General features: G+C 40.8%; 1 protein-coding gene across 1 annotated transcript in view; it reads left to right on the top strand.

Annotated features, from left to right (window-relative positions):
• The window catches only part of LHFPL1 (LHFPL tetraspan subfamily member 1), a 62,372-nt gene that overhangs the window by 14,300 nt on the left and 33,362 nt on the right, over nucleotides 1-14,710 (top strand). The window contains exon 3 of the mRNA XM_043896525.1: nucleotides 8,884-8,982. Coding sequence (XP_043752460.1) covers nucleotides 8,884-8,982 — 99 coding nt within the window. The remainder of the gene's footprint in view (nucleotides 1-8,883; nucleotides 8,983-14,710) is intronic.

Raw genomic sequence — 14,710 nt, 5'->3', positions numbered from 1 at the left:
AGTTAAGCAGATAGAATTCAACACATCCAGACAGGCACTAATATTTTGCTCCACGTAAGGTCCTAATGCTACATGCTTCAAGCTGAATGAAAATTGCCATTGGAGACAGATCACTGAGAATGTGATTCAAGGAAAGGGTGGTGTTTTTTAAAAAAACATTATCTTCTCTGCAAACCAAGCATTTCCTGGAAAGTTTTCCAAAGTGTCATCAGTCATCATTTAACTTATCTTAACCATGTTGAGCAAGGATTATAAAAGTTGCTTTCTGTTTGGGAAATGGTGTTTAAAGGAGTTAACCTATTAACAAAGACTCATGTAGAAGATTTGAAGCAGAGCAGAGAATATGGTCGAGGCCCTCTGACTCTCAGCCTTGGGCTTTATGCACTGGTGTCATTGATTTTTTTTTTTTTTATCTCTTTGGAGAGGAAGTTCTATCTTAGTGTTTCTCAGAGTGGTCCATGAAGCACTTATATAAGAATTTCCTGGTGTGCTTATTAAATGCAGATTCCTTAGTGCCTTCCTAAATCTCCCGAATAAGAGCTGATGCCTGGCACTCTGGATTCTACATAGCCTCTCAGGCTGACTGATTTATTTTTGAAAGTATAGTATGAAATATTTCAGATATATGCATCCTAAGGCTTAAGGAATAGATTATTACTGATGTTGTTGAAGTCTTCATACCCTGATTGTATTCCCTTGTCTCCACAGCAAAGGTAACTATTGTCTTGGATTTGTTATCTATTTGTTATTTTCCCATCGTGATTCCAGTACCCACTAACATTTGAGAACCTCTGCTCAGTTTCACTCATAGTGTTGCTTTTTTCTGGAATTCCCTTTTCTTCCATCTCTGCCTGCAAATATCTGTCCATGTCTAAAAGGCCAGGTCAAGTACAGCCTCTCTGTGAAACCTCCCTGATCTATTTTAAAAATCTCTAGGAGAAGTGAACTGTCTTATAACTTGGAGAGAGAATATGCAGTGAAATGAATAGGAGAGTTGAGTGGGGGAGTTCCCTGGGAAGGGAAAACTGAGATATAGTTGGACCGCAAACATAAATTTTCCACTATGTTTGAGCTGAAGTTGCTACAAGAGCCATAAATTGAACAAATTAATAACAAATTAACCCAGACTAGACTTCTGCTCAAGGTAGTAAATTCAAACTACCAAATAGCCATATTAGGACAGATATTTGAGAGTAGAGTGTGAAGTGTAACAAAATGACTGCTCACCCAATAGTTGCACTTGTGATTGGGAGGGATGATGGGCAAAGGGGGTTCATAACAGGCAGTTGAGGAGGTTTTCTCTGCCCGGAGACAAAGACTAGGCATCCACCTAATTGAGAATGTGCAGCTGGGAGGGGATTACACAGCTGTTGAAATACGGGGAAGTTGTAATTCTGGCAGCAGGGGAAGATTCAGGACAGCTAGGATTGCAGCAGAAGAGAGGGTTCTGAGGTCTGTCCGAGATCATATGCACAAACATTTGTATTGGCGTTGAGATTCCACAAGGGCTGAAGTCAAGTAAAGTGTCTAATTCCAGACCTCGGCTTGGTCAGAGCAATGATTGAAAACTATAGCAACCATGTTTGGGGAGGACACTTGGTACATTTTGTGATGGGATTCTTGTGGAAGGAGCCGTTGAAGAGGGGAAACAGGATGGCCACCCACTGGTCGTCTGCACATGAGCTGTGGGGGAGTAAGGATAGTAACACACTCTAAAGAGCTTTCCCTTTCTAGAAATAGGTGAGAATAGGGAAGTACCCAGTTGAGCATGTGCAGTTGGGACAGACTTCTCCAAGGGGCATACGTGGCTGGAGGAGCAGTAAATCCTTAGTTAGGAATGACACATAGAAAAGTAGGAGCCAGGGCTACAGCTCATACATGGCAGGGCTGAGATTTAAACTAATTTTCTCTACCACCAGAGCTCCTGCTTTTCATATTTTTAGTGGTGTTTTTCTCACCTGAGCCTCTGCCTCACCTCTGCCACAGAGCCTGAGGCATCAGCATCATGAGGGTGCTTTTGAAATGCATATTCCTGGGCTACAGTTACTGAATCAAATACCTGAGGGTGAAGTTCAAGAATCTATATTTTTAATAAGCCCCCAGTCTTCCAGAAGGTGGCAGGGCTTGTCACTGGAAAATGACTTCTATGTTACTATTTGAAGCACATCTTCACATCCCAAATTGATTATAACTGTTGGAGACAAGTATGTGTTTAGTCGCTAAGTCATGTCTGACTTTGCAACACCATGGACTGTAGCCTGCCAGGCTCCGCTGTCCGTGGGATTTCCCAGGTAAGAATATTGGAATGGGTTGCCATTTCCTTCTCCAGAGGACAGGTATTCAGTTCAGTTGAGTTGCTCAGTTGTGTCCGACTCTTTGCAACCCCATGGACTGCAGCATACCTATCCATGGATAGGCCTCCCTATCCATCGCCAACTCTCGGAGTTTACTCAAACTCATGTCCATGAGGTTGGTGATGCCATCCAACCATCTCATCCTCTGTCATTCCCTTCTCCTCCTGCCTTCAATCTTTCCCAGCATCAGAGTCTTTTCAAATGAGTCAGTTCTTCCCATCAAGTGGCCAAAGTATTGGAGTTTCAGCATCAGCATCAGTCCTTCCAATGAACACTCAGGACTGATTTCCTTTAGGATGGACTGGTTGGATCTCCTTGCAGTCCAAATGATTCTCAAGAGTATTCTCCAACCCCACAGTTCAAAAGTGTCAATTCTTTGCCACTCAGCTTTCTTTATAATCTAACTCTCACATCCATATATGAATAAAGGAAAAACCATAGCTTTGACTAGATGGACCCTTTGTTGGCAAAGTAATGTCTCTGCTTTTTAATATGCTGTCTAGGTTGGTCATAGCTATTCTTCCAAGGAGCAAGCGTCTTTTAATTTCATAACTGCAGTCACCATCTGCAGTGATTTGGGAGCCCCCCAAAATAAAGTCCCTCACTGTCTCCATTGTTTCCCCATCTATTTGCCATGAAATGATGGGACTGGTGGAAAAGGAAATGGCAACCCACTCCAGTATTCTTGCCTGGAGAATCCTGTGGATGGAGGAGCCTGGTGGGCTGCTGTCCATAGGGTCGCACAGGGTCAGACACGACTGAAGCGACTTGGCATGCATGCATGCATGGTGGGACTGGATGCCATGATCTTAGTTTTCTGAATGTTGAACTTTAAACCAGCTTTTTCACTCTGCTCTTTCACTTTCATCAAGAGGCTCTTTAGTTCTTCTTCCCTTTCTGCCATAAGGGTGGTGTCATCTGCATATCTGAGGTTATTGATCTTTCTCCCGGCAATCTTGATTCCAGCTTGTGCTTCATCTAGCCCAGCATTTCACATGATGTACTCTGCATAAAAGTTAAATAAGCAGGTTGACAATATACAGCCTTGACGTACTCCTTTCCCTATTTGGAACCAGTCCATTGTTCCATGTCCAGTTCTAACTGTTGCTTCTTGATCTGCATACAGATTTCTCAAGAGTCAGGTCAGGTAGTCTGGTATTCCCATCTCTTTCAGAATTTTCCAATTTGTTGTGATTCACACAATCAAAGGCTTTGGTGTAGTCAATAAAGCAGAAATAGATGTTTTTCTGGAACTCTCTTGCTTTTTTGATGATCCAGTGGATGCTAGCAATTTGATCTCTGGATCCTCTGCCTTTTCTAAATCCAGCTTGAACATCTGGAAGTTCACGGTTCATGTACTGTTGAAGCCTGGCTTGGAGAATTTTGAGCATTACTTTGCTAACGTGTGAGATGAGTGCAATTGTGGGGTAGTTTGAACATTCTTTGGCATTGCCTTTCTTTGGGATTGGAATGAAAATTGATCTTTTCCAGTTCTGTGGCCACTGCTGAGTTTTCCAAATTGCTGGCATATTGAGGGCAGCACTTTCACAGCCTCATCTTATAGGATTTGAAATAGTTCAACTGGAATTCCATCACCTCCACTAGCTTTGTTCATAATGATGCTTCCTAGAGCCCACTTGAGTTCACATTCCAGGATGTGTGGCTCTAGGTGAGTGATCACACCATCATGAAGATCTTTTTTGTATAGTTCTTCTGTGTATTCTTGCCACCTCTTCTTAATATCTTCTGCTTCTGTTAGGGCCATACCATTTCTGTCCTTTATTGTGCCCATCTTTGTATAAAATGTTCCCTTGGTATCTCTAATTTTCTTGAAGTGATCTCTAGTCTTTCCCATTCTATTGTTTTCCTCTACTTCTTTGCATTGATCGCTGAGGAAGGCTTTCTTATCTCTCCTTGCTGTTCTTTGGAACTCTGCATTCAGATGTGTATGTCTTTCCTTTTCTCCTTTGCCTTTCACTTCTCTTCTTTGCTCAGTTATTTGTAAGGCCTCCTCAGACAACCATTTTGCCTCTTTGCATTTCTTTTTCTTGGGGATGATTTTGATCCCTGCCTCCTGTACAATGTCATGTACCTCTGTCCATAGTTCTTCAGGCACTCTGTCTATCAGATCTAATCCCTTGAATCTATTTGTCACTTCCACTGTATAATCGTAAGGGATTTGATTTAGGTCATACCTGAATGGCTCATTGGTTTTCCCTACTTTCTTCAGTTTAATTCTGAATTTGGCAATAAGGAGTTTATCATCAGAATCACAGTCAGCTCCCAGTCTTGTTTTTGCTGACTGTATAGAGCTTCTCCATCTTTGGCTGCAAGGAATATAATCAATCTGATTTCAGTATTGACCGTCTGGTGATGTCCATGTGTAGAGTCTTCTCTTGTGTTGTTGGAAGAGGGTGTTTGTTGTGACCAGTGCATTCTCTTGGCAAAATTCTGTTAGCCTTTGACCTGCTTCATTTTGTACCCCAAGGCCAAATTTGCCTGTTATTCCAGGTATCTCTTGACTTCCTACTTTTGCATTCCAGTCCCCTATAATGAAAAGGGCATCTTTTTTGAGTGTTAGTTCTAGAATATCTTGTGGGTCTTCACAGAACCGTTCAACAATGAGGATAAATTACCCTGTGACTTTGTTTTTAAAATAATATGTCTCGTTGGACATCTTTATCCATCTATGATCAAATGTGATATAATCCTCTGTTACAAGTGCAATAAAGTATGCACTTGTATGTTACAAGTCCATGAAGTATGTTTATAACCTATTGTGTTCACCTGTCTGAAAGGCAGGAGGGAGAATGGGGGATGGGAGGGGTGGTAGGGTAGGTTAAGAAGAGCATGTGGCCACCTACACTGGGGCAGAACACATACCTGGCAGATTCCTACTTTCTGGCTTGGTGACTGAGAAAAATTGCAAGAAAACAACTCCAAGCAGGTGACTTTAAAATCAAGCCTTGTTCAGCTTTTGACTTTTCAGCTGTTATGAGGACAAAAATGTGAGGAAGAAATTAGCATGGAGAATATAAGTAGAAAGTTAGGGAAGAGCCAGAGGAAGAGGCTGATGTTTAATAATAGTAATAAATCTTTATTGAGCACATTCTATGTGCCTGGAAACTTTATGAGTACTACTTTTTGAAACAGCCCTATAAGTTACAGTACTATTATTCCCATTTTAAAGATGAGGTGACTGAGGCACAGAGAGATTAAGTAACTTGCCAAAGTCACACAGCCTCTAGGGGGCAGAGCTGGAATTTGAAATTAGGTCTAGGGACTACAGAACCCAATCTCTTTCTCTCTCTCTTTTTCCCCAGCTTCATTGAAATACAATTGACATAACATTGTGTAAGTGTAAGGTGTACAATACACTGATTTGATGTACTTGTACATTGTGAAAGGATTATCATGATAAGGTTAGAGAACACATAAATTGCCTTACATAATTATTTTGTGGTGAGATCATTTAAGATCTACTCTCTTAGCAACTTTCAAGTATATAATATTGTATTGTTCTCTTAAGCCATCATGCTGTTTCTCTGAATCTTAATGCCTATAAGATTCCTAGTGCCTACTATAGATACTGTTGCCAAAAAGTGATCATTTCTGGACACCTGCCTCTAGAAGAACAGCACTTCTAAGGATCTCTCTTATTAGTAAGAAAAGCATTGCCAGCAACTGGCTCTGCGACCTTGAGTAAATTGCTTTCCCTCTCTGGGTCTCAGCACCCACATCTGTAATGGAGAGGGACTGGAGTAGGTACTCTCTGAACGCCTTTCCTTCTCTAAAATTCTGTACCTGTATTGAGTGTCTAGGATGACCTAGAGATCCTTTCAGAAGGCTCCCCCCTTGGGAAGTGGGAGCAAAAGAAGCTGTCTGTTAGATAGGCAGAGCATACTCTGACACAGGTACATTTATTGAGCACTTATTACATACCAGGTAATAAGTAGGTAACAAGGATACATAGTTGAAGATAAATATGGTACCTGCCTTCAAGGAATGCACAGTCCAGTAATGAAAGCAGGCAGCAGTTTTAAGGGCTTATATCACAGAATATTCTCATCACAGAAGTAAGCACAGGGTATTTCTGGAGCAGAGGGAAGGAATATGTAACTTTGCTTGGGGTAGGCACTGGGGATGGTGAGGAAAGGTTTCCTGGAAAAGGTGATCTGTGACTTGAACTTCTCAGCATGGTAAGGTCTAAGGAGCAGGAGGGCTGAAGAAAGTGGTAGGTTCCTCCTGCCATGTCAGGAAAGGCATTTAGCTAACACACGCCCCTGCTTGAAAAGTCAGAGCTCATGCCCGTCCCAGAGATCTGAGTGTGGAGGCTGGAATACAGAACTGCTGTTCTTTTATAAACATGTGTTTTTTCCTTCCTACTCTGTGTGGAAAAGCTCATTTTTTATTAACTCTTCTCTCAAAGGGTAGACTCTGAAAGCAGGAAAAGGCTGAGGTTTCATTTCCAATTCTGTCCTTAACCCATTGTGTATACTCTGGGATCACATACTTTGGTGCATACCTCTTCGTATCATATGATTTCAGTTTATCTGTGGTAAGAAAAAATGAGTGCAGTTCCATTGCCACTGGATAAATTCCAGAGCCTAGAAGTCTTTTGAGTGACCAGTTTCATTTCCTTTAAGACTATCGGACAGATAAGAATGTCTTCTAATTTTAAGCATTCCACTGAAGGGAATTTCTAACCTTAATTGGTCATTCTTTTTAGTTTCTCAACCCTCTCTCACCATCAGAAAGTTCCTTCTGTTTTCCTATTTAAACTCTTCTTGTTTTTTCTTTAGGTCCATATCTTTTTCTCTGGCCTCACTGAATATTGAGAACAGCTCATATTGCCATGTTGCTAACAAGCTTAGCGAGTATGTTAAGACCTTCTTTGAAAAGGCTTTAGCTGAAGGCAAAGTGGGCTTATTAGCTTCTCAGAGTGTACATAAAATCTTCCTCAGTGAGGAGAGAAGCAAAGGTGAGGCTAGCAGTCCCTGGAGCAGCCTGCCTTTCACTGTCTGGAACCTTTCTGGAACCTCTAAATATGCCAGTTAGTCACCATTAATCAAATATCTGCTTTGTGGGGGCTCTATACTATGTTAGGTTCTGCATCCACACTCGTGGTAGGTGATCGTCCCATGACCTGTGATGTAGCACTCAAGTATAGTGTTCTTGTAGTTAGACTCTCTTGGTTGTAAGTAGCAGAGACTTGAGTTCTCCAATGAAAAGGGAATTTATTATAACATAAGAAAAGTGATAAAAATAAATGAAAAAAAAAAAAAAAAGAAAAGTGGAACTGGAAAGCCATTAACAAGGACTGAATTCCCTAACTCTTTCAGGAGCAGTATGGAGTTTCCCTTCATGGTGTATCTGATTTCTGCCACTGTGTTCTCTTCTTTTACCAATCAGTTTGCTCAGCTTACCCAGAACTGATGTCTATTCATAACTTTGGATTGAACTTGGCTTCAGCTTGACACAGACTTGATTTTACCTCCTGGTGTTTTTTTTCCTATCTTCTGCTCCATCTGCTAACTAGCACAACGTTTCTGTATTCCTTGATTAAAATTTCCAGAAACAAGAATCTGGCCCAGCTATTCTCTTCAGAGCATGCTATATCACCCGTTACTGGCCAGCCAACGAATTTGGTTGCTCTTGTGTCAGATGCCAATGCTTAGTCCAATTCATGATCGCCAAAGGCAAGGGGGAGTGGGTCACAGGTTACAAAATGTAAACCTAGGCAGCAAATAAGAGCTGTAGTTGATGTAAATGTCCTTAAAAGGCAGTGCCAGCAAGTAGACCCAGATTTATATCTCTAGTCAGAAGAGTAAGGTTATCACTAAGATTGCACAGAGTTGTCCTCTAATAATTAAATGACCTCAACAAAATGAGATGAAGGCAAGGGGCACAGTGGAAGGTTTTGAAAGCTAAAGAAAGTAGGAATGCTTAGCATGAAGCTGGAATGTTCTCTCAGAAGTGTTTCTGGAGGAGGAAGTGTGGTCCCCTGCTCACCAGTAGACGCCTACATAATGTGTATACTTTGTGTAGATCTCAGTCTGGCAACTGACTTCAAGTTACAGAAATCATGACCTATCTTCAACTAGTAGAGACTGACCTGACTCTTAGAAAAGGCTGAATTGTAGGGACAAGTAGCTGTCTCTACCTTGTTGCTCTTTGTAAATCAGACCAAGATAGAAGAGGAATCTGGTTGGAGAGGCCAACTCAGCTTTGTGAATCATTGGCAAAAACATTTTGGCTGTAAAAAGTACATTGGTTGGTCTCAATCCCCAATACTGTCCTTTTTTTTTTTTTATGAGTTAGCCCCTTTACTATCTGTTGCAGCTCACCACCCATGACACAGTAAAGACATCCTGTTGAGTTGATAGTGTCATAGATATCTAGGGTAAAAGAGGAAAGGTAAACTCTGAGTGGAAGAGGCAGAATTTGAGCTGAGCTAATCCAGAGGGGATGTTGGGATGACAGAGGACTGTTATATTTTTTTCTGCCTGTATGTATTTTTTTTTTCCAGGACTGCTGATAAGCTCAGGCTGTGCATTATACCCCTTAGGATGGAATAGCCCGGAGATAATGCAAACGTGTGGGAATATCTCCAATCAATTTCAGTTAGGTAAGATGGCTTGGGCAAGATGGCAGTGATGGGGAATTGGTTTCTCAAAGTGCTCTTAGAGGGGCCTGTACTTGCTAGTGGTGCTTGCCTGTATCTTTCATTGTGTTAGCTTGTGGGAAGTGGTATCTTGGTTAGTCTCATGTGGCCTTGCTAATTTACAAGGACTGAACATAAATTCTGCTTCTTTAACGATGTCTTACCACACCCTTATGTACTTTTACCCAGAGTTCTGTGACCGATTTAGGGCAACCCTGTCTACAGAGAGTTTCCCTGGTGGCTCAGATGGTAAAGAATCTCCCTGTAATGCAGGAGACCTGGGTTTGATCCCTGGGTCCAGAACATCCCCTAGAGAAGGAAATGGCAGCCCACTCCAGTCCAGAGAATCCCATGGACAGGGGAGCTTAGTGGGCCACAGTCCATGGCTTTGCAAGGAGTTGGACATGACTGAGCGACTAACAGTTTCAGTTTTATCTACAGAGGGATTCTAAATGCTTAGAGACTGCAGATCTGTCATCCTTTGAATAAGTCCTAGACTCTATTAGTATTTCTTTCTAGGCAACTATTTTCCAAATACAAATCAATAGTAGCTCTTCTCACTCTCCACTGAGCATAAAGCAAGAGATAATTTGTTTTATATCATGCATTAGGAACCTAAGTTAAACATTGGGAATTGTTACTGGCATTTTTACATTGTTATTGGCATGTTAATGACAAGAGGTGTTAAATATTAAAATGGGTGACAGAAATAACTTTGGACTCTTCTATGGTTGCCAACTTCTTTGAGAATGACTTAAGTTTATTATTGTGAATTGGGAATAGATTAGACTCTACCTGGAAGATTTCAAAATACTTGTCCAAACTACCAGGATGGAATGTCTAGGTTTCCTTGAGTATTTTCAATTGTAGTAGAGGATTTTGGAACAATGAGGCCACCCATTCACTGTAGCTTATGCTCCCATACTTCCCTTTTGTCTCTGTTACCTCAGACTGTTTTTTGAGCCTTACCTGACTCATTTTTGGAGAGAGTTGTTTACTGTACAAACATAATATAAGGAAAGGACTGTAGAGAAGATGTGACAAAATGAAGACCCTAGCATGTCCAGTGTTCCTGGCTCAGGGTGGGGCTGACTGGTAAACACAATGATTCTACCATAGGTGAAGGAAGGAGTAAAGAAATTCAAAAAGAAACTTTGGGGGCAGGGACTGGAGGAAAAAGAAGCAAGACACTGGTGCTGCTAACCAGGGTAGAGAAAGCTGAAGATTTAGCACACGTCTCTTACTGGGTTCTTACTCCTATAATTCTACTTAAAAAAATAAATAAATAATGGCTTTAACAGAGCATTTTTAGGGCAGTGAAACTGTTCTGTCAGACTCAGAATCTACTATAATGGTGGACACACCCAGGTGGCTCAGCGGTAAAGAATCCGTCTGCCAATGCAGGAGATGCAGGTTCGATCCCTGGTTTGGGAAGATCCCCTGGAGAAGGAAATGGCAACCCACTCCAGGATTCTTTCCTGGAGAATCCCATGGACAGAGGAGCCTGGTGGGCTAAAGTCCATGGGATTGCAAAGAGTTGGACACAATTGAGTGACTAAGCACCTTTGTCCAAGCTTATTGAATGTATGATGCCACAAGTGATTTGTAATATACCCTATGGACTTTGGGTGGTTATGATGTGTCAGTGTTGATTCATCAATCATAAAAAATTTTCCACTCCACTGTGGGATGTTGACAGTGAGGGTGGTCGTGGGTGTGGTGGACAGGGTGCAGAGGAGAAATCTCTGTAACTGTCTGCTCAACTTTGCTGTGAACCTAAGACTGCTCTAAAAAGTAAAGTTTATTTTTTTTTAACTGAAAAAAGTAACAGTTTTATTGATATAAAATTTGCATAGTATAAAATTTGCCCTTTTAAAGTGTACAGTTAGTGGGTTTTACTATATTCACATGGTTGTACGATCACTACTATCCAATTTCAGAATATTTTCAAAATCCCCAAAAGAAACCCCTTATCCATTAGCAGCCACTTCTTATTCCTCCCTGTGCCCAGCCCCTGGCAACCACTGTCAATTTGGATTTGCCTGTTTTGGACATTTCAGATAAATGGAATCATATAACATGTGACTTTGTGGGTCTGACTCCTTTTACTTAGCATAATGTTTTCAAGGTCCATCCATGTTGTAACTTGTATCAGTACTTTTGCCTTTCATAGATGAATAACATTCCATTGTATAGCTATATTTTATTTATCCACGTATCAGTTGATGTATGGAGAAGGAAATGGCAGCCCACTCCAGTATTCTTGCCCGGAGAATCCCAGGGACAGAGGAGCCCGGTGGGCTGCCGTCTATGGGGTCGCACAGAGTCGGACACGACTGAAGCGACTTAGCAGCAGCAACAGCAGCGGCAGCAGTTGATATATACTTCGGCCTTTCTACTTTGGGGCTATAATGACTAATACTGCTATAATAATTTGTGTACACATTTTTGTATGGAAATCTATTTTTATTTCTCTTGGGTGTATATCTAGGTAGGCACAGAATTGCTGTGTCAAATGATAATTCTATATTTAAGCCTTCTGAGGACCTTGCAAGTTGTTTTCCAAAGTGACTGCATCATTTTACATTTCCACCAGCAGTGTACAAGGGTTCCAATTTTACAGCATCTTCACCAATACTTATTTCACATTTTTAAAATTATAGCCATCCTAATGTGTGTGAAATGATATCTCATTGTGACTTCAATTTTCATTTCCCTCATGACTGATGTTAAGCATTTTTTCATTTACATATTGGCCATTTCTATATCTTTGGAGAAATGCCTATTCAAATCCTTTGCTGATTTTTAACTGGGTTATTTGCCTATTTTTGTTGAGTCGTAAGAGTTCTTAATGTATTCTGGACACTAGACCCCTTTCAGAAATGTGACTTTCAAGTACTTTTCCTCATTCTGTAGATTGTATTTTCACTTTCTTGATGACATCTTTTGAAATACAAAATTATTTAATTTTAATGAAATCTGCTTTTATCTAATTTTTCTCTTGTGGCTTGTATTTTTGGTGTCATATCTAAGAATACAATTAGTAGTCCCAAATCTAAAGTTATGAAGATTGTTTTGGCTACTCTGGCCCCCTTGTGTTTCCCTGTGAATTTTAGGTTCAACTTTTCAATTTCTGCAAAAAAAGTGAGCTGGGATTTTGATAGAGATTGGATTTAATCTATACATCAGTTTGGAGTGTATAACCTCTTTAGTCATTTTAAGTTTCCCAACCCATGAACACAAGATGATGTTCCAGTGAATCAGGTTATCTTAAATCTCTTTTGATGATATTTTTTAGTTTTCAGTATACAAGTCTTACAATTTGTTTGGTGACATGTATCCCTAGGTATTTTGTTGTTTTTGATGATATTGTAAATGGAATTGTTTTCTTAATTTTATTTTTGGATTGCTCATTGTTAGTGTATGTATGTGTGCTAAGTCGCTTCAGTCGTATCTGACTCTGTGCCACCCTATGGACTGTAGCCGACCAGGCTCCTCTGTCCATGGGGTTCTCCAGGCAAGAATACTGGAGTGGGTTGCCATGCCCTCCTCCAAGGGATCTTTCCAATCCAGGGATCGAGCCTGGGTCTCTTGCATCTCCTGCATTGGCTGGCGGGTTTTTCACCACTAGTGCCACCTGGGAAGCCCATGTTAGTATATAGAAATACAAATGACTTTTCTGGATTGACCTTGTATCCTGCAACCTTGCAGAACACCTTTGCTAATTCTAATGATTTTTTAGTAGATTGCTTAGGATTTATTATATACCTGATCATGTAATCTGAGAAGAGAGAAGTTTTACATCTTCCTTTCCAATCTTTTCTTTGTGTAATTGCCCTGGCTTGAACCTCCAGGACAATGTTGAATAGAACTTGTGACAGTGAACATCCTTATCTGTGATCTTAGGGGTAAATCATACAGTTTTTCACCACTAAGTATTGATGTTGACTAGGCTATTTTTGGACTTTCCCAGTGTCTCAGCAGTAAAGAATCTGCCTGCAATGCAGGAGACACAGAAGACATGGGTTTGATCTCTGTGTTAGGAAGATCCCCTGGAGGAGGGCAGGGAAAACCACTCTAGTATTCTTACCTGGAGAATCCGATGGACTGAGGAGCCTGATGGGCTACTGTCCATAGGGTTGCAAAGAGTTGGCCATGACTGAAGTGACTGAGCATGCATGCATAGGCTATTTTCATAGATGGCTTTTGTTGGGTTGAAAAAGTTTCCTTTTATCTATTCCTAGTGTTGTGTTTTCATCATGAAAAGGTGTTGAATTTTGTCAAGTGATTTTTCTACACCTACTGAGATAATCATATGTTTTTATTGATTGATTTTCATATATTAAACCAACCTTGAATTTCTGGGACAAATCCTAATTGATCATGGTGTGTAATCCATTTTATATGTTGCTGGATTTGGTTTGCTCATATTTTGCTAAGGATTTTTGCATCTATATTTGTTAACCTGTAGGTGTCTTTCTTGAGATGTTGACTGGATTTTGGTATGGGCGTAATATTATTCTAATAGAATCAGTTGCTGCTTTGATTAATGTAGCAATAAAATACCAGAGGGAAAACTGGAGATGTGAGTTGCATGTAATCATTTGGCAATTTTCTGCACCAATCATCACCACTAAGGACTTAGTTCCCAAAAGGGCAACTTTGTTTATGTCTGTCTCTGTTCCAAGTTGATGGCCTTCAATTATTTACCATAGGATCAGGACTTTTCTCATCTCCTTTATTTACCCTTCTCTCATGCACCATATATTTGCCTAAAGACAATAATGCCCCTCTCCTTAGTGCACTAAACACTGTGCTCTATGAACCCATAGGGATGAAGGAATTACAGAATTTTGCTTGAGTCAAGTCCTCCTAGTTCCTTTTTTGATTCACTGTTGCATTCTTCCAATTGCTGATGTCTCTTATTCTTCTGAGGCTTGCATTTGCTGCCCATATTCTCCAATAACATGCCCCTATATTAGGACCTTCCTTCAGTTCAGTTCAGTTCAGTCACTCAGTCGTCTCCGACTCTTTGTGACCCCATGGACCACAGCACGCCAGGCCTCCCTGTCCATCATCAACTCCCAGAGTTTACCCAGACTCATGTCCATTGAGTCGGTGATGCCATCCAACCATCTCATCCTCTGTCGTCCCCATCTCCTCCTGCCTTTAATCTTTCCCAGCATCAGGGTCTTTTCAAATGAGTCAGCTCTTTGCATCAGGTGGCCAAAGTATTGGAGTTTCAACTTCAACATCAGTCCTTCCAATGAACACTCCTTTAGGATGGACTGGTTGGATCTCCTTGCAGTCCAAGGGACTCTCAAAAGTCTTCTCCAACACCACAGTTCAAAAGCATCAATTCTTCAGCACTCAGCTTTCTTTATAGTCCAACCTCATATTCATACATGACTACTGGAAAAACCATAGTCTTGACTAGACAGACCTTTGTTGGCAAGGTAGTGCTTTTTAATATGCTATCTAGGTTGGTCATAACTTTCCTTCCAAGGAGTAAGTGTCTTTTAATTTCATGGCTGCAGTCATCATCTGCAGTGATTTTGGAGCCCTCCAAAATAAAATCAGCCACTGTTTTCACTGTTTCCCCATCTATTTGCCATGAAGTGATGGGACCAGATGCCATGATCTTGGTTTTCTGAATGTTGAGCTTTAAGCCAACTTTTTCACTCTCCTCTTT

The sequence above is a fragment of the Cervus elaphus genome, chromosome X (genome assembly GCF_910594005.1).
Source record: "Cervus elaphus chromosome X, mCerEla1.1, whole genome shotgun sequence".
NCBI classification, from domain to species: domain Eukaryota; kingdom Metazoa; phylum Chordata; class Mammalia; order Artiodactyla; family Cervidae; genus Cervus; species Cervus elaphus.
The sequence above is the reverse complement of the archived record's forward strand: the minus strand, read 5'-3'. Positions and strand labels throughout refer to the sequence as shown.